Source organism: Nannospalax galili, unplaced genomic scaffold, assembly GCF_000622305.1.
Source record: "Nannospalax galili isolate Female #2095 unplaced genomic scaffold, S.galili_v1.0 scaffold424, whole genome shotgun sequence".
NCBI lineage: Eukaryota > Metazoa > Chordata > Mammalia > Rodentia > Spalacidae > Nannospalax > Nannospalax galili.
In genome coordinates this window covers 36,451-57,438 of record NW_008352334.1, presented here as the reverse complement: position 1 = coordinate 57,438, position 20,988 = coordinate 36,451, and the positions used below count along the sequence as shown (strand labels likewise).

The 20,988-nt window shown below is 40.8% G+C and overlaps 1 protein-coding gene across 1 annotated transcript in view; it reads left to right on the top strand.

The window, feature by feature from the left end:
• Positions 1-20,988, top strand: part of Rapgef6 (Rap guanine nucleotide exchange factor 6) — a 166,205-nt gene that overhangs the window by 124,547 nt on the left and 20,670 nt on the right. Inside the window, exons 12-15 of the mRNA XM_008849303.2 lie at positions 694-858; positions 4,883-4,990; positions 6,861-7,064; positions 11,569-11,677. Of these exons, the coding sequence (XP_008847525.1) occupies positions 694-858; positions 4,883-4,990; positions 6,861-7,064; positions 11,569-11,677 (586 nt within the window). The remainder of the gene's footprint in view (positions 1-693; positions 859-4,882; positions 4,991-6,860; positions 7,065-11,568; positions 11,678-20,988) is intronic.

The following is a 20,988-nucleotide window of genomic DNA, read 5'->3' as shown; positions in this document are numbered from 1 at the left end:
AGCTAATAAATTTTTAATATTTGTTCCCAGAAACTCAAGGAGGATGCATAGAAAATATTTGTTCTCGTGATTTTATGTGTACATTTTGAGGCAGACAAGCATTTTAAAATGCTGACTGGAAGCTGGAAAGATGGCCAGTTAAGAGCACTGGCCAGTCTTGCAAAGGACCCAAGTTCAATTCCCAGCACCCACATGGCTGCAAACAACCGCCCGTAGCACCAGTTCCAAGGAATCCAGTGCCATCTTCTGACCCCTGTGGGCATTGCATAGCATGGGTGCACTTAACATACATTCAGGCAAAACACTTATGTTTAAAAATGCTGACTGTACAAACTTGATGTTTTCCCCTGATGGTAATCAGCAGGAGGACACAAAAGAAGACAATATCTGTTCAAGGAAATCCTCCTGTCCGTGGAGCAAAGATCAGATGTGGAAGCGAGCTGCCTTCTTCTTTTCTTTCTTGCCTTTCTTCTCCATTAACCTTGGACACTAGCTCTCCCCTAATGTAGCAGAAGTAGCAGTCACAGCCCACACACGGGATAAATCAGTACAGTTCATTCAGTGGGCCTGCTCTGGTGAATTCCAGTAGAAACCAGTACAGTGGAGCAAATGCTATTGGGTGCTTATCTTTGCTGCTCTATTTGGTCCTTAGTACTTTGTTTTTCCTAATCCTTTCTGTCCTTGTATTTTCAGGCAACACCTGAGCGCCTCATCATGCATTTAATAGAAGAACATTCCATCGTGGACCCAACTTACATAGAAGATTTCCTATTAACTTACAGGACATTTCTTAAAAGTCCTTTGGATGTTGGGCTCAAGCTATTGGAATGGTTCAAGATTGACAGCTTAAGGGATAAGGTTGGTTTATAAATATAGAAGGCATGAAAGTAGTGATAGCCTTAAATTTCATTACCAGAACCTTTTGCAATTTGTAAGTCAGATGTTTACGGCTGGGCATGGTAGTGGTGCATACTTGATCCCAGCACTTGGGAGGCAGAGGCAGGCAGATCTCTCTGAGTTCAGGGCCATCTGGGGCTACAGGGAAACCCTGTCTCAAAAAGAACTAAATAAATTAAATAAATAAATGTAAATAAGTAAATAGTTCACTTTGGAGAAAAAAATTTCAGTTGACCAAAAATAAATTGATGAGTTGGTGTAGACCTATCTCTTCTCTCTTTTATGACAAAATGACTGAAAAAAGTGGACATGAGCCACAAAAATCAGAAACTGAAATAAACTTAGATCTGTAACTTCAGGAAACATGGTAGTAGTTTAGGATTTTGCCAAAATATTTGACTCTTTTCTGCAGGTCAGTAAAACAATACTCGTTAAAAAGTTGTAAGGAATATTCATCTTGTAATTCATTTAAATACTTTTGAGTTATTTTTGCATTAAATACTATTTGCTGTCATTAGTAGATTATTTTACTTTATTGCATTTAATGAAAAGACACCTCATCAGATTGGTTGGATGTAAATTTTTTCAAGAATGTAAAAGAGGGTCATACTTTCCTAGTGTAACCTTCTGGGTTACGATTTATTTATTTATTTATTTTTAATTTTATTTATTATTTTTATTTTATGTGTACGAGTGTATTGTCTGCGTGTATGTGAGTGCACCTGTGGCATGCGGAGGTCAGAAGAGGGCTTCAGATTTCCCTGGAACTGGAGTTAAGGACAGTTCGTAGCCGCCATGTGGGTGCTGGGAATCAAACCCTGGTCCTCTGCAAGAACAGTCAGTGCTCTTAACCACTGAACCATTCTCTCCAGCCCCAGTTGAGTTATATTTTAAAGAAAATAAATACATGTGTATAAACAGTAGAATTCTATTATTGGGCACCTAAAGTATCCAGACTTCCTCCTCCCTATTTTGGAAGTACAAGTACTTCAGCTCTTGAGAAAATAAAGGGGTGCTTACAGAATGAACCAAAACATAATTTAGAAATAACTAGGCATGTAAAAGAATTGGACCCTTATGTACACCATGTGCAAAAAATTTAGTCAAAAGAGCCAAGTGTGGTGGCACGCGCCTTCAATCCCAGCACTCGGGAAACAGAGGCAGGTGGATCTCTTTGAGATTGAAGCAGGGCAGCAAGATGGATGAAGGCTAAAAATGTTTGCTATACAAGCCTGATGACCTGGAATGTGCGTGTACACACATACCCATCCCCCCAAATATTAACAAGTGGAACATCATCATAATTAAAGCTTTTCTGCCAGGTGTAGTAGTGCACACCTTTGATCCCAGTACTCAAGAGGTGGAGGCAGGTGGATCTCTTGAGATTGAAGCCTGCGTGGTCTGCTTAGCAAGTTCCAAGCCGCCTGGGGCTACAGGAGTTCCTGTCTCAAAAATAAACTACAACAACAAAAAATTAAAGCCTTCCTCCTACATCAGAAAGTACTTTCAAGGGACAGGAAAGATGGCTCAGCAGTTAAGAGCACCAGCTGATCTTCCAGAGGATCCCAGGTTTATTTCTCAGCACCCTCATAGCTTCTAATAGCTGTCCGTAACTCCAGTTCCAGGGAATCCAACAGCCTCTTCTGACCTCCAAGGGCAGTGCATGCATGCACATACATGTAGGCAAAACATTCATACACATAAAATCAAAATAAATTAATTTTTTAAAATATACTATCTAGAAGCACATATTGGAGCTAGGAAGATGTCTCGTTGACTAAAGTGCTTGCCCCACAAGTATGAGGATGGGAATTTGGGTCCCCAGAACCCAAATATGCTGGGTGGACAAAGTAGCCAGTCTGTAATTCCAGCCTCAGAAGTGGTCAGGGGATCTCCTTGAAAACTGGCCTGGAGGACTAGCCATATCTGTGAGCTCTGGAATTTTATTGAGAGATCCTGCCTCAATGAATAAGATAGAAGAGTGATGGGATGTGATTTCCAAAATTAACCTTGGATGTTGATCATACATTCATGTATACCCACACACATGTGCCCATACATGTAAATGTGTACACATCACATATGAAAATGGAAAAGAGGGAAGAATGCCTAAGACAGCACACAGTTTGAGAAAAGATGTTTGGAAATCATACATGTGAAAAGGATCTAGAAACCAGAATATATAAAAAACTCTTACTACTGAACAACAAGAAGATAGACAACATCATTGGAAAATGAACAAGTGATCTGAATTAACATTTCTCTGAAGAAGATTCGTAAATGACCAGTAAGTACATGGAAAAGATAATTCAGTATCATTATAATACGGAAATCCACTCAAAATCACAATACTACTTCCACCCACTGAAATGGCTTTTTCAAAAGGAGAAAGAAAATAGCAGACCACTAAGAATGTAAGAAATTAGACACACAGCATTGAAGATGGAAATACAAACTTTTATATTCTCAGTGAAAAACAATTTGGCAATTCTCTAAAAAATTAAACAGAGTAGACCTGTAACCCAAGAATCCTGCTCTGAGGTAACACCCCAAGAAGAGACAACAGGCAGACAACTTACACAGATATTCACAGCACTATTGACAGCAGGTAAAGGGTGGAAACAACCCAGTGTTCATCAGGGATAAACAAAACATGTATAAAATAAACAGTATAAAAAAAAATGAGGTGCTGAATGAAAGAATCCAGTTACCAAAGGCTGCATGCTGCCTGTTTCTTTGAATATGAAGTGTTCTGAATAGTCAAATAGAGACAAAAAAAGCAGATCCCTATGGCTGTCAGCAGCAGGATGCATGCAGGATGGGAGGGACCACTTAATGAATGTGGACTTCTCTTTTGGGGTGATAGAGTGTCCCAGAACTAGTGATGATCATTGCCTGGCATTGCAAGTATACTGACGGCCACTGGATGCTGTGCTGTTATGGGTCTTCTATCACAGTTTTTGAAGTAGGGCTCATTAGTTAAATTGTTGGGCATAATATTCAAATCTACTTACGTGTGTTTTGTGTTGTGTAGTGGGTGGATGCTAATGTGTATGTGTGGGTCTGTGCACCGTGTGTGCGTGTGTAAGGGTCAGAGCTTGATAACTGGTATCCTCCTCTTTTGCTCTCCACCTTGTTTTTTGAGACATTGCCTCTCACTGATTTTAGAATTTACCACTTAGCTAGGCTGGCTAGCCATTGAGCCCCCAATTCGTCTGTCTGCACCTTACAGCACTAAAATTGGGTGTGTGCGATCACACCCAGCTTTTTATGTGCTAGGATTCAAACTCAGATCCTCATGCTTTCGCAGAGCAAGCACTTTATCCACTGAGCCCTGTGCTTAGCCCACATCTTTTTTTTACTTTTTTTTTAATTTTTATGTGTGTGTGTCACCTGCATGTGTGTAAGTGTATCATGTGTGTGCGGTGGCCTCCAGAAGCCAGAAGAGGGTGCCTGATCCCCTGGGACTAGAGTTAAAGATGGTTGTTAGCCACCATGTACCTGCTAGGAATCAAACCCGGGTCCTCTAGAAGAACAGCAAGTGTTCTTAACTGCTGGACCATGTCTCAAGTTCGGCCCCACATTTCTTAATTTTTAACTTCAGCAAAGTAAGCATCCTAACTCACTGCTTTGAAAAATTGACAGTGTCTAATGAAGTTTCAGGTGTTTCTCCTAAATTTGGTCAAGTTTATTGTTCACTGTAGAAACACTTTTGAGGTTATGTTTTGATTGATATGACTGCCTACATTTACGATAAACATAAAGCTTTTGTTTAGGACCCTGTCTGAAATGCATTTCCCACTACTTTTATCTTCCCACTTAGTGGAAACTTCTGCTCTTAGTTGTAAGCAAGAGAAGTATAAGTTGAAATTAAACTACATGCGCTTCTCCTCTGGAATAATCGTTTTGTGTAACAGAGAGGTCAGGAACGGTACCCAGAAGACACACCTCTCATAACCGCATGCTTCCTTCTCTGTGTCCACAGGTCACCCGGATTGTGCTGTTATGGGTAAATAATCATTTTAATGATTTCGAAGGTGATCCTGCCATGACTCGATTCTTAGAGGAATTTGAAAAAAATCTGGAAGACACAGTAAGACTTGAAAGAATTTTATCTTTTTCAGAGTTGTATTCTACTTACTCCCTCAACAAGAACATCTCAGAACAGTTCCATTCTCTCTTGTGTCTTCAATATCTATTCTGATAGATCTGCGTTGTAGGATGTGACTCCTCACCAGAGTGAAAGCCATGGTCCTTCCAGACTCTGGTTTCTGTTTGGGGACTAAGATCTCTTGTTAGATATGTGCTTGAACAAGTTGCCTAACCTTTATGCTATCATGATCTTATTTAAAGATAATAGTCTCTAGTTCAGTGAGCTATCATTACAACAATCTGGAAAGAAACCTGCAAACAGCAATACCAAGACCTTAGTCTCTAGAGTGTAAGTGGGTTGGGTTGAGCATAGAAGAGGACTGGCAGGTCTGGTCCCTTTCCTGACCCCTCAGTTCATGTGGACTTCTCAGCAGCATATTGCAAAATGGGGTGAAGTGAACAGACACTGGGGGTCTTAAGAAATGGGCTGTTTAGGCACATCAACATCAGTGGGCTCTTGCAGTGCCAACTATTGAAGAGGTAGGTAGGGATTGAAGAGACACTGCAGGAGAAAATGCTTTGTAAGATTGGATTTTACCCCCACTACTTATCAAATATTTATTGACTGCTACAGCTCAGTGGCCTTATGTAGGATCAGAACAAGTGTACAATTTGGTCTTGGCCCCTGGCAAAAAACTTGGACTTCTTTTTTTTAAGTTTTGTTTTATTTATTTTGTGTGTGTGTGTGTGTGTGTGTGTGTGTGTGTGTGTGTATGTGTGTGTGTGTGTGTGTTGCCTGCATGTAGGTAAGTGCACCCACGTCGTGCAATGTCCACAGAGGTTACAAGAGGCTGTCAGATCCCCTGGGACTGGAGTTACAGAAAGTTGTTAGCTGCCATGTGGGTGCAGGGATTCAAACCTGGGTCCTCTGCAAGAACAACCAGTGTTCTTAACTTCTGAGCCATCTTTCCAGCCCCAAAACTTGAACTTCTTAAAGCTATGACATGTTCTCAAACGTTAACACTGTGTGAAAAAAATTGAATATTTAAACTAATGATAGAACCTAAAATTAGAATGTTATTTAGTCAAGAAAGCATTAAGTAAAAAATCTTTTCTTGAAGAGGTCGAGACTTGAATATGTCTTTGAGTATTTGACAGTGTAAAGATTCTGGTTTTGTAGAACCAGCCAAGAGGTGTGCAAGGTAGTAAAATGAGAGTTAAGAGTCAGGAAATAAGAAGTGATTTTTTTTTTATCAGTTCTGTAATTCAGGTATGACTTTGAAATCTTTTCTAACCTATTGCCTAAAAGTCTTTTAAAATTTTATTAAGAGGGGCTGGAAAGATGGCTCAGTGGCTGCTCTTGCAGAAGACATGAGTTCGATTCCCAGCACCAATATGGCAGCTAAGAGCTGCCTGTAACTCCAGTTCCAGGGGAATCAAACATTTTCTCTGACTCCAAGGCATTGCACAACACGGATGTACTTACACACATGCAGGCAATACACTCGTATACATAAAATGTCCCCGAGGGCAGAGAGGCTGTCAGATCCACTGGAACTGGAGTTGTGGACAGTTGTTAGCTGCCATGTGGGTGCTGGAATTCGAACCTGGGTCTTCTGCAAGAACAGTCAGTGTTCTTAACTGCTGAGCCATCTCTCCAGCCCAATAAAAACAATTTTTTAAAAAACATTATTAAGAAGTCTTGGTCTCAAGTGCTGTGCAGTAGAAGTGCCCTCTCCAGTTTTACTTAATGTGGCTTACACATTCTACCTGTAGGTTTTTTAGTTCTGATTCTACTCATTTTAGATGATTTTAAAGCCTATAGAAGCAGATACATTTATGTATATTTTATACCGTTTCCTGCCTTATAGAAGATGAATGGTCACCTCCGGTTACTGAATATTGCCTGTGCTGCAAAGGCTAAGTGGAGGCAGGTTGTGCTGCAAAAGGCTTCCCGGGAGTCCCCTCTGCACTTCAGCCTGAATGGAGGCAGTGAAAAGGGATTTGGTATCTTCGTTGAAGGCGTAGAACCTGGTAGCAAAGCTGCTGATGTGGGTCTAAAACGAGGTGATCAGGTAAGTAAGTAGTATTTTTGTATGCATGTGCGTGTGTGTGCCCATGCAAATAGAGACAGGACAACTTCAAGCACTGTTCCTCAGGAGCTGCCCACTCTTGGGAGGTGATCTCTCCCTGGCCTAGACCTCGCCAGGTAGGCTTGGCTAGCTACCCAGCAGGTTCTCATCTTTCCTGTTGGTGTTTCCCCAGCCCTAGTGTTAATACTTAAATACAGTTTGTTTTCAAGACATTTATCATATGTTCTTATCATATATCAGGATCATTGTACTCATTTAATTTGATAATATCATGGCTGAAAACCAATAGCATGGTTTACAGGGTTTTATCAACATGACCTCTTTGAAATGGCCCAGAATATCCTAGAAAGAGCTTTATGAATTAGTACCCTTACACGTTTGAAGAAATAGATACTTCATAGTCCTTTCCAATATAAGTGACTGGAGACTACATAAATGCCAGTGTCAGCTAATGCTCATGTGGTCTCTAAGTACATTTACAAGCAGAGTCCACCAGGTGAGGGACTAGAAGAAACTGAGAAATGGGAAGAATTGGTTGGTGACTTATCCGTTTATTAGACATTAAGTAACTATTGTTCAGGCTAATTCAAAGTGTCATTTAATGAGAAGCTCTCAAAGTATAAAGTGTGGCTCTCAGGTTTACCTTGGGCATGCTAATGGTACTACTTATATTCTCAGAAGAAAAGTTGGGGCTCTGTTGCAATTTTTTGTTGTTTTATGTATTGTTTTCTGGTGCTAAAGGTCAGACCCAGGACCTTACACATATGTGACACACACTATACCACCAAGCTCCAGAAATATAAGAATCTTTATTTTTAAAAGAGCTTGTAGATGATTCTCATGTACACCAAAGTTGTTTCCCAAATGTCAGTGATCTTTAGTTCACCTAGAAAGTGACCAGAGCCTTGCCGTGTGCTAGGTGAACACTGTATCCTTGCTGACACTTAGTGATCACAGGACAGGGATGCTGCTAAACAGCCTACAGTGCCCAGAGTGTCAGAGACCAATGTAAAATAGCATGAACACTCTTTTTAAGGAAGCCTTTTTTTTTTTTTTAAATGTGTATGTGTTTGAGTCTTTTGCTTGTATGTATGTAAGTACACCTGTGTCATACAATGTCTGCAGAGACCAGAAGGGCATGCATGATCCTCCCCTGAACTGGGAATTATAGAGGGTTGTTAGCCACCCATATGGGTGCTGGGAATTGAACCTGGGTTAATCTGCAAGAGCAGCCAGCTCTTAACTGCTGAGCCATCTATCTCTCCAGCCCCCTTAATTAAGGCAGCTTTTGAAAAGTAGAAATTCTGGCCCTTCTCCAGTTTTCTCATTACAAACGTTTAGTAGCCGGTGTCCTAGAATTGGATGAGGGTGGAGAGCAGGGAGATCTGATTATTCATATGCATGAAATGTGTTGTTCCTTTCCTTCCATCAGCCTTTCTAAGTACTGTTGAAATGAGATTCCATAGATCACCTGCATTGTATCTAGACTGTACATCCCCAGTATTTTGATTCATTTTACACATGTACGTCTGCATATTTGAAGATGCTTTTATTCACTGGACTTAGAAAGATCTTTGGTAACAGTGATTTTCCCCAAAGAACATTGAAGTTGCAGAAAAGTTTCACATTGTCGTATTGTTACCTAAGAGAAGTCCAAACCATTCTTTATTCTTATTTTATTCTCTCTCTCTCTCTCCCCTTCTCCTCTCTCATATGTGCGCGCACACACACACACACACACACAGTAATACCTTTTTTTCTGTCCTTGGAAATCAGAGTTTGTCATTGGGACGTTGTCCTAGTTTGTTCTTCATTGCTGTGACAAAACACTGACCACTACCAACTTGGGGAGGAAAGGGTTTATTTATCTTACATCTCCCAGGTCACAGTTCATCAGGGAGCCCAAGGTAGGAACTTGGCAGGAACCTGGAGGCAGGAGCTGGAGCACAGGCCATGGAGGAACGCTGCTTACTGGCTTGCTCCCCTGGCCTCTGCTCAGCTTGCTCTCTTATCGCAAACAGGCCCACCTGCCCAGGGGTGGCACTACCCACAGTGGGCTGAGCCCTCCCACATCACTCAGCAATCAAGAAAATGCCCCACAGACATGGCCACAGGCCAGTCCAATGGAGACAATTCCCCAATGAGGCTCCCTCAACCCAGGTGTGTTAAGTTGACACTAAAGCTGTCCAGTACAGATATGTTAAACTAAGTAGATCTTTATTACATTGGCATGGCATTAGATACTAGTCATTTTGGTATGTTTTTGAACTCTAATTATGTTTCTGTAGATTTTCCCTTTTCTTTGCCAAACAGGTTTTGCATCATTTATTTATTTATTTATTGTCCTTGAAATTTTCATTTCTAAAAATAAGTTTTGTATGGTAGTGAGGCTAACCCAAATCAGGGACTCCCTGCGGTGAGGAAACAGTAGTGCTCGCCCAGAGGAAGCATCTCAGTGCTGCTGCTTGTTTGGTGGCCTGAGGCTTTACTAATACATTTACAGTACTGATGCTTTTGAAAGAGAGTTTGGCTTATGTGAGCCTCTTGCCTTAGACTTGGGATTGTCAACATGCACTGACACATCCAGCTTTAGTGCTGCTTTTCAAAGAATTATTTCATTTAAAATGCACTAAATTTGCATTTAGAATATTTGACTAAAATTCGCATATAGGTAGTAAATTTTCAAACTGATTGGACATTGACATTTTTCATTTATAAATCATCTTAATATATTTTATGGTACATTTATTGTGTGTGCATGCTCACACACATTTATGTTCACGTGCTTGTGCCACAACGCATCTGTGGTGGTCCTTCGAGAAGCCAGTTCTCTGCTCCACCAGACTGGTCCCAGGGCTTAAATTAGGGCATCAGGCTTGGCAGCAAGGACTTTGACTTACTGAGCTTTCTCACCAGCCCCTCCCCTCTTTTTTTCAGGGTGGGGTAAAGGAGAGAGGGTTTATTTTATCTTACAGGTTATGGTCTGTCATCAGGGACGCAATGAAGACAGTGCCCCATAGATATGCCCACAGGCCAGTCTGATGGAGGAAATTCCTCAGTTGAGACAGCCTCTTCCCAGGTTTGCTCATTTGACAACTGTAGGTAATTATGACATCTGTGTGACCTTTCTGTTGGTGAGAATGGGGTAGTGAAGTTACCCACTGATTTGTATTAAAGTCAGTCTGTGTTCCCCCATACCTCCACCAATCTCAAACATCTCTTACTGAAAGTACAGTGCAGGTTTTGCATCATGCTCTCTGTCTGAAACCATAGTTCTGACACTTTTCCATTGAGCTCTTTTTTCACTTGGAGGATAGTGGTCCGTGATTACAGGTAATGCCTTTGGAATAGATTCTTGACTCCCCCTTTCTACACCGCAAAGTGCATTGTTTTACTTTGCTATTAAAAGTAGTGATCAAATGATAAATGTGTCTGTAAAATGTATAGCCTAAATTTTGCAAAATTCTTTAGCCAGCCAAGTGCAAGAGTATGTCTCAGCCTTTTCATTTCCCATATATATCTTTTTAAAATATTTTTATTGATTCAAGAACTTCATATAGGGACTGGTTAAGAGCAGTGGCTGCTCTTGCAGAGGACCCACATTCTGTTCTCACATGGGGCAAACAACTGTCCCTAACTCCAGGTCCAGGGGATCCAGTGCCCTCTTCTGGTGTCCATGGGTACACATAAAATTCATACAGGCAAAACACTCATACACATAAATTTAAAGTAAATCCATTTTAAGATTAGGAATTTCATAAGGAATAGATTCTGGACTCCCCTTTTCTACTCTGCAGAGTGTGTGTTTATCATACTCAGGCCTTCTCCACTCCCTTCTTACTCCTCCCACTTCATGTCCTCTATTATTTGTCTTTATTTTTTTATTTTTTAAACATAAACTTTTACCCAAAGAAAATGCCTCTCCCCTTTGGGGGCAGGTGTTTTGTTTTGTTTCTGGAGAACAGGGTCTTGCTATGCAGACCAGGCTGGTCTCTGAACTTAAAGAAATATGCCTGTTTCTGCCTCCTGAGTCATAGAACTAAAGACTTGTGCCACTATGCCTGGCCTTGAGAAATAGCTCAGTTAAAAACTGTAGTGGGAGAGCTGGAGAGATGGTCTAGCAGTTAAGAGCACTTGCTGCTCTAGCAGAAGACCTGAGTTCAGTTTCCAGCACCCATGTCAGGTAGTTCACAACCATCTGTAACTCCAGTTTCAGTGCCCTCTTCTGGCTTCTGCTGGCACCAGCACACACATATACACAAACATCTACACATAAGTGAAAATAAAAAACTTTCTAAGAACTATAATGGAGTCTCTGGTAAGTATGGCAATTTAGAGAAACTTTAGTCCTGCTTTTAAAAATGAATCACTCTTCACATATGATATACTTTACTCAAGTTCCTTTTTATTTTCCTATTAAACATTTAAGGTTAGATGTGACTAATAGTATTTCTGTCTTAATTTGTATTTTTTAAATACTTTCAAGATAATGGAAGTAAATGGACAAAATTTTGAAAATATTACATTTGTGAAAGCCCTTGAAATATTGAGGAATAATACTCATCTTGCACTTACTGTGAAGACCAACATTTTTGGTGAGTTTTGTTAAAGCTGCTGGGGTGGATTTGGGAGGGGGGCGTTGTTTTGTGATAATAACAAAAGTGAGATGTCACTTCAATGACATAGAAGATAGTAAGACACAAAAATTTCATCTGTGATATTCAGATAGTAGAATTATTAGTGTTTTATAATCTGTAATTTTTCATGTAATAAATTCCCTGAAGCAAGTTTGAAAATAGAGGCACAACTTCAGTCATTTATGAAATAGCTGTTGAGCTTCTATTACATACTGTATTGTGCTGGGAACAATATAAAACTTAAATAAGCTGAATTCAAAACCTAGAAGTCATAACCAAGCCCTTTTCCTCTCCTGATGTACAAAGCCATCCACTTTTCCATATTTTGAACCAGCTCTCTGAAACAAATATGAATGCCAGATTAGCTGTTCCCTGAAAATAAATTCAGTAAATCATTGAAATCTATAGATTCCAGATTCCTAATCAGCCTAGTCTTCTTTGCACTGTATTAAATTTACTTTTTTTTAGATTTTTGTGGTGTGAGGGATTAGAGTCAAGGCTGTACACATGCCACACAAGTGCCCTGTAACTGAACTACATCTCCAGCCTTGCCCACAATTGTGTTTTTATCATATTTATATCTAGAGAATAACAAAAACAGTATTAAGCTTGTGCTTTTAACTGAGTCTACTATTGGTTTGGGTTTTTTAAAATATTTTATCTATTCTTTTTATTTTATGTGTATGAGTGTATTGCCTGTGTGTATGTGAGTACACCCATGTCCTGCAGTGCTGTGGAGGTCAGAAGAGAGCTTTGGATTCCCCTGAAACTGGAATTAAGGACAGTTCGTAGCCACCATGTGGGTGCTGGAAATTGAACCTGGGTCCATCTCTCCAGCCCCATTGATTTGGTTTTGAAAGTAGGAAAGATTTATTGTCTTTTGCTTTTCGTTGGGCTCCATTGGATTTGACTAATACTATGAGAACGATAACAATAAATCCAGAATAGCAACTAAAAACCAAAGACCATCTAGGAGTTCTTATGAGGTATGGGGAGTCCTCTGATTGTTTAGATTGCAATTAGAGAAGTAACAGTTGACTTCATGGTCTGCCTTTGGAAATGAAATGAGGGTTTTTTAACTTTGACTCTATACTGTGCTCAGTCATAATGACAAATGAAACATTCAGTGTTTTTCCTCTTTTTAGTTGTGTGCCTTTGACTTAATTACGTCATGGTAAATTTAGAGTATAATTGTTGACAAGTTCTCAGCAGTGTTTTACTTTAGCACAGAATAGGAAGCCTTCAGTTTTTTGCTGTCTGGGACTCGGATTCATGTCTACTAATACCAACTTTTTGTTTTTGACTTTCTATATTGTTTCTTAGGCCTTTGTTTGGTATAAAATTTAGAAATAAAAAATTCTTAACTTTTATTCTTATCAGATTTAAATGGTTCAAATTAATAATGCCTTGACATTACTTTTAAAATCTTAAGTTTCTAGAAGTTTGTTTTGTTTTTTTGGGAGGGGGTTGTCTTTTTGAAGCAGGGTCTCCCTGTAGCCCCAGCTGTCCTGGAACTCACAATGTAGACCAGGCCGGCCTTGAACTCACAAAGATCCACCTGCCTCTGCCTCCCAAGTGCTGGGATTAAAGGCGTGTGCCACTACGCCCGGCATGTTTCTAGAAATTTTAATAGTTTAGTCAATGCAAAAAATTGTGTGGTTTACACTCTTAACCACCCAAAAATTCTTATAAAACTAAACAGTCTCTTCTCTGTTAAGTGGCAGATTAGAAAAACATAAGGGATATATTCAAAATTCACAAATAACAACTGGAATTCTGTCAACTTTCAGTCCAGTGCAGCATAAACCCACAGATACTATGCATCACAATTCCAAATTAAAGGTGATAGTGGAAGGAACTGGAGAGATGGCTCAGCGGCTAAGAACACTGGCTGTTCTTGCAGAAGACCTGGGTTCGAATCCCTGCACCCACATGGCAGCCAACAACTGTCCGTAACTTCAGTTCCAGGGGATCCAACAGCCTCTTCTGTCTTTCGCAGGCATTGCACAACACAGGTGCACTTACCTACATGCAGGCAATACACGCATACACATAAAAATAATAATAATAAATTTTATTTTTTTAATATTAAAGGTGATAGTGGAAATGTCAGCAAGCCCTAACTACAACACGGTACTTCTGATAGGTTTCACTCCCTTCAGCTGGACAAAGCAAATGTACACATCTGACAGGCTGTTTAGAGAATTAAGCTCTCTGAGCTGTAAATTAAATGAGCACATACGTAAGAACGCAGCAGTGCCAAAGCAGTGAGGTGATTAGCGAAGAAGTCACATGGTCATGAATACAGCTGGTTCTTCTCTTCAAAAGCCACTTTCTGCTGATTTTTAAAGCTATTGTTTTGCAATTCTTTCTAAAAGGAAATGGTTTCTTCCCTACAAGCAGTCATTTGAGCATACAATCTTGACTACTATACAGTCTACAGATTTTTTGCAAAGCTTGACGTATCTCTTATTACTTAAAGAGCCTTTCAAAGCTCTTTAATAACAGATGATGAAGCTTCTTTTTTCACAAAGCCGTATAGACAGAGTCCCCATATCTAAACCAGTATTCAAAATTCTTGAAATTTCCAGTAGATGCATCTTCTCCCTCAGCAAGTTCAGGTTTGCTGAGGGCTCTACACACGCTGCTGCTGCTGCTGCTGCTTACTTTAGCCAAGACCCAGGCTGGCAGGAGGAGGGTACTGACCCCAGAACTGGAGCACCCACATCTCTTACTAATGCCATCTTTTAGTTTAAGTTAAAGGAAAATAACAGTTTTGGAAAATACGAAGCCAGACATGGTGGTGCATACCTTTAATCCCAGCACTTGGGAGGCAGAGGCAGGCGGATCTCTGTGAGTTCAAGGCCAGCCTGGTCTCCATAGTGAGTTCCAGGCCAACTGGGGCTACAGGGAAACCCTGTTTCAAAAAGACAAAAATATATATATATATAAGTAATATAGTAATTAGCAACAAGAAGGGAGCAAAGGGCTTAAAGATCTAAAAGGCAGGGAACCACAGCCTAAGAGCCCTCTAAGCCGTTAGCGTACTATTGCCTGCCAGAACCCTAGATGAGCTGTGGCCAAGGATACAAGGTTACAAAGCCATGTTGTACTGCAGAAATGTGGGGCCTGGGATAAGGTAAAGCATAGAAGTCCATGCCTCTTCTTACCCCAAGTAGAGTGCAGATAGCCAAGAAAAGTAGCAGAGACTCTCCAGCGGATATTTATGAAAATCTGTCAAAGTGTAGCATTTTAATGTAGACATGATGTTCACAGTAAAGCCACAGGAATTTTGGCATCACCATGAAATCAAGTTGAGCATGAAACTTGTAGGCATAGCACCTAAAGGGAAAGTTGTGACCGGAAAATGTTGAGATACTACAAGAGAAAAGGATGCTTAATCAGTTTGTCATTTAGCACTAATACCCAGTGACCACCAAGAGTAAGGACACTAGAGTCACAATAAGAGTAGGTGGAAGACAGCCAGTAAGTCGTCTTTTCCAAGCTGAAGAGGAAAGCTGATATAAGCAGTAGACAGAAAGCCCTTCTAGTAATTTAGAGCCTCATGTCTTGAAACAAGAGCAGCAAATCAGAAAAGAAAAAAGCTGCTCATAGATTGATGTGAAGTATGGTACTGGTAAAAGCCTTCAGTAGCAGTCAGGAGCAGGCTGAGGAAGTCCCCCAGACTGTCCATTACAGCAAGGCAGGATTGAGCGTCGTCCTCAGAGATCTAAAAGGAGATGAAGAAGAGGCATTTAGACCACACTAGCAGAGACTAGCCCAGAGTGAAGGAACAGTGTGACTCATCTGATTCAAAGGGGACTCAGCAGAATGAATTTTTAAGTTTTGTGCCGATTTTTTTGACTGAAGACACACCCTCCCACCCCTACCCCCCCCCAAAAAAAATAAGCTAGAGCACATAAAGAAGTACGTGCAAACAAGCATGACAAGATAGGAGAGAGCTACGTGGCACAGAAGGCAGTGTGTAAAGGAGTGAGCTGGGGCCAGAGACCATTCAGCAGATGAAGGTACTTGCCACCAAGCCTCACAGCCTGGGTTTGATTCCCCAGGACCCACATGGTAGAACAGAGAACTGCCTCTCTCCTCAGTTGTCCTCTGACTATACACATGCACATCCGTTAATGAATGAATGATTTTTTTTTTTTTTTAAAGAGAGGTGAACCGAAGCCAAACTGAACTGCTTTTCTCAGTAGATTCTTAAGAAGGGGTAAAGAGTCAGAGTGTGGTGTGTTAACCACATCCTGGGACTGTACCTTAAAGCAGTGTTTCTTGTTTTGCTAGAACCATTTTTCTTTTCCATCAAATGTAGCTAAGGGAAAGAACTGCTGAGGAACTCACAGGTTTAGTTCAGTGCTCACCAAAGGCCAGAACATTCTAGCAACGTTTATTAGAATTGGAACCTTAAAATACTTACTCTATAGTTAAGAACTGAATTCTAGTTCCCCTTTTTGGGACCTAGAAAAACTTCTGGTTTTGTTCCTGGTTCTGAATATTAGGTATTGCACAAAAAATAATGATAATTATGTTGAGAGAGAGAGAGAGGGAACATGCATGCGTACAGCACAGGCACACACATCTTAAGAGTATGGTGGGGGCTGGAGAGACGGCTCAGTGACTAAGAGCACTGGCTGCTCTTGCAGAGGACACGGGTTCGAGTCCCAGCACCTACATGGTGGCTACGAGCCGTCCTTAACTCCAGTTCCAGGGGAATTTGAGGCTCTCTTCTGACCTCCGTGGCACTGCATGACATGGGTGCACTCACATAGATGCAGGCAATACACTCATACACATAAAAATAATAATAAATGAAATACATTTTTTAAAGTATGGTGATAACAACCTATTATTTCTGAGAAATAAATTTTCAAAAATAGTCAGGCAAGCAAAGACTCTAGGATAGAAGTCGGTGTGCGCCAAAACCACAGAAACAGAAGTGCATGCACTGCAGACTGTCAGACCTGTGTCCCTGACGATAGCAACGTTACGGGTTCTGGTTCTGAGCAAGACAAGATAAATTCATGCCACCCTTCCTCTCCTACTGAACTTACCCATAAAACCTGGACAGACTCTGACCACCTATTTGAGAACTCTGAAGAGCAAATAGCATAGCCACAGAGAAGCCACTGAAGGGCATAATTCAAAGTACCATCTAGTCAGTGAATTAGTATTTGCCCCTATGGTATTCCCCCAGGCTGGACTCAAAATGCTGCTTGAAACCTAAATGTGACTACTACAGCTTGAGGAGCCAAAAGGGGACTATGCTTCCCGGAGGGATGGACTAGCAGCCTCATCGTTTTTCTGCTCTGTTCGCCCTCTTCTCCCCCCTACCTCTATGTACCTCCACCCTTTTTTCCTCTTTCTCCCTCTTTTCCTTTCCCTCAATTTTGTCTGCTGGCTCTCTGGTATCTCTAGAGTGCCCAAGAAGGGAACCTAAAGATGTAGACTGCAGTGTTATTAAGTCACACTGCAGTTATAGTGTGAATAAAGACAGCACTGACTCTTAGTGTTTCATGACTAAAGTGGACCAATACTCTGAGGAACTTTGCTCTCAAGCCTAGCTTTACTCACACTTTTATTCAGAGAAAGTGGATTCACCCCATCTCATCAGGGAACCATGCCCTTTGATCCCTGAAATACTACACATAGTATCAAGCAGATACTACACAAGCTTTTTCACTGCTTTGACACTATAAATAAGCACACCCACATTCACTGTCTTCAGTGGAGTGCAAAGTCGGGTCTTGAGGGATAAAGGTTTTATGCCTAGGTCACAGTAGGAACACTGAGCTTGTTTACAGTATAGAGACGCTTTTTTGGTGCAAGGTTAAATAAAAGTTATTGGTCCAGATTCTGCTGTACTGTAAAAGTCCTTCCTACAGTAGAAAATAGAAGGTAGATGACTAAGACAGAGATGAAGGTGACAAACCCATAAAGTTGATACTGATTTCTTCTCATGCCCCTACCTGTGCATCACAGGTAATATTAAACAGAAACTTCGAGAACTAGCAGTATGTCAGATCCAAAATTAATCAGATCTGAGTAGCACTACAAAGCCTTTGAAAAGTGAATGTTGGAGGTACAGTCCCCAGGATAACCACAAACATCTTTATTCTTCACAAGATCTAAGCAGGACTAAGGATGATTTTAGGTATTACAGGGATTCCTTTTAAAAAATTGTTCTTGAAGGTAGGGGCTCGGTGAATTTGTGTGTGTGTGTGTGTGTGTGTGTGTGTGTGTGTGTGTGTGTGTGTGTGTGTTTTTAGTGTGTGTGTGTGTGTGTGTGTGTGTGTGTTTTTATATATTGAAGACTTGGTTGATTTTAAGTTTCATGACCATTATCACTTCAGATACTGCCTTTACACTCCTTTCCCCACCTTTTTTCCAATGAGAGATCACTGTTTTCTTTGAAAAGGTTTGTACCCACATACAGTTTTTGTTTGGGTAGGTTGTTTGTTTCATAGAGATAGTGGTAGTGTTTGAGGCAGGATCTCATAGGGTGTAGACCAAGCTAAGCTCAGACTCATGATCCTCCTGTCTTAGCCTCCTTAGTATTGGGATTATAGGTGTGCACCATTATGCCCCAGAAAAAGAGGTGGTGGTGATGACGGGTTTTGTGGTGATGAGGATCAAAGCCAGGTCCTTAAGACATTAAGAAAGTACCACTGAGCTATATCCCCAACTTTGGATGTTTCCTTTCTTTTGTTGTTTTTGGTTTCTTATCCCTGGGGGTGGTGGGGGGAGAGCAGGAACACAGTGAGGGTGAGCAGGCATATGCATGCCACAGCACACAAGTGGAGGTAAGAGGACAGCTTTCTGGAGTCCGTTCTCCTTCCAGCTTGTTCTGAGGTAGGGTTTCTCGTTTCTGCTTCCCTTTATACTCCAAGCTAGATGGTCACAACCTAGGAGATTCTCCTGTCTCACCTCCCACCTCACCATAGGAGTGCTCAGATTACCCATGCATCCACATCAGGGATCGAACTCAGTTGGTCAGGAATGCAAGACAAGCAACTTTACCAGCTGAGGCATCTCACTGGCCCCCAGTCCTGCTTTCTACTTCCTCTAAGCAGTCTGATGTTTTAAAAGGTGCAATGATCTGAATGTGGTGGCACACTCCTTTAATCCCTAGCCCTCAGGAAGCATAGGCAGGTAGTTGTCTGTGAGATCCAAGCCATCCTGGTCTACACAGTGGGTTCCAGGCTGGCTGGGGCTATAAGGAGACTGCCTTTAACAAAAAAAAAAAAAAAATTCCTTTTAAAAAAAAAAAAAAAAAAAAAAAGTGCAGTGATTTTCAAGTATTTAACTTAGGTTCTAGAATATACATTTTAATCTTTTCTTTTTGTTCTTTTGGGGTTGGGGGCAGTTGATACACTCTTGTATAGCTATGCTAGACTGGAACTTGCTATGTCTCCAGACTGTCCTTACTCCTGAGTGCTGGGATTATATACATGCACCACCATTCCCATCTAAGATACAACAGTTTTGAACCATTGAGTCATCTTGCATACATGGCTGCATTCAGAGGAATCTGCTGCATCTTCTAAGTTTTCATGTTCTCCTTAATAGAACTTTCAAACACCTTACTATTATAACAACTTGCCTTTTAACACAGGAACTTTTGTTTGTCAGTTTGTTTCAAATATTTTATTGTTTTTATTTGATATGTATGAATGTATTGCCTGCATACATGTAAGTGTGCCCTTGACATGCAATACCCTTGGAGGTCAGATTCCCCTGGAACTGGAGTTTTGGGGCTATGTTCCCTCTACCAGGTATCTTACCTAACTGCAGGTTCACACCTGAAGGAATGTTTGTTATAGTGTGTATCATTGGTAGGCCAATAAATGTACTTTGAATGGATAAATACCTTGATTTTAGCTTGAAAACTATTTTATCGTCATCATATAGTTTAAACTAAAGTGAAATTTTAAAATAGAAATTAAAAGGAACTTGCAGAGTATCCTTCAAAATGATTTTTAGAGATCTCTATCATTTTTTTTGTTTTAATCTTTTTGAAACAGAGTTTCCCTGTAGCCCCAGCTGACCTGACACTTGCTATGTAGACCAGGCTGGCTTCAAACTCACAGAGATACACCTGCCTCAGATCTCTATACCATCTTTCTGTGAGGAAAAAGCCCTTCACGTTTTGCTTATATCATGCTTTGGCACTGTGGTGTTCTCCTCCATGATGAAGACACTACAGAATGGGAGAAAGTGTTTGGCAGTTCCTCTGACAAATCTGAGTATACAGACTATATAAAGAACTTAAGAAGCCTGTGGGATGTCTCATGCCAGTAATTCTCGCACACTGGAACTGGAAGCAGATGGATTAGTACTCCAAGGCCGGTCTGCCTGAGACCCTGTCTCCAAAGGAAAACAAACAAAAACCGCACTTAGAGGCTGACACACGCTTGCAAATTCAAGGCCAGGCTGAGCCTCAAGCAACTGATCTAAATAAAAACTCGAAAGAAGCAGCAAACATAAGCAGCAAAAACTTGAATAAGTGCTCATATAGTTAACCATCTGAAGAGTGCAACCCCAGACCACAGGGAGGTATCATCTTCTCTTAGAATGGTGCTCACAGAGAAGCAAAACGTTAAGTGCCAGTGAGGCATGATGAAAAGGAAGTCCTCAGACTCTTCATGGCAGTGTAAATTAGTCATCCAGCTGCTAAGGAGAGCATTGTGAACTACCACTTGATGGCGCTGTCCCACTCCTTAGAGGACATCCAGAAGAAATGCAGTTGGCATACCAGAGAAACACCTGTGTGCTGTTAGCCACTTTCACAGTAGCTAAGATGAGGAATCAGCCTAAGTGCCCATTAACAGATAAACAAAAGATGGTATGTAATGCACGAGTCATGTTGAGCCGTGACAAAGTAGAAGTCTGCTAAGTGGATGGAGCTAGAAAACATGGTGTTAAGCCAAACAAATCCAATACAAAAAGACAAGAATGGCATGTTCTTCTTGTAGGAAAACTAAAGCAGTGCCCTCAAAGCAGACTAGAGTACTAGAGACTAAGAGGCTAGTGAGAGGGAGGGGGTGAAGAATGATTGGATCAAAACATGTGATATGGATCCATGAAAATAACTTCCTGAGCTCCACTAGTATGTGCAATTGATATTATATATTTATATTGTATATATTATTCTTCTAAAAATTGTATATTCTTTTAAGAAGTAAATCAGGGGCTGGAGAGATGGCTCAGCGGTTAAGAGCACTGACTGTTCTTGCAGAAGACCCAGGTTCGAA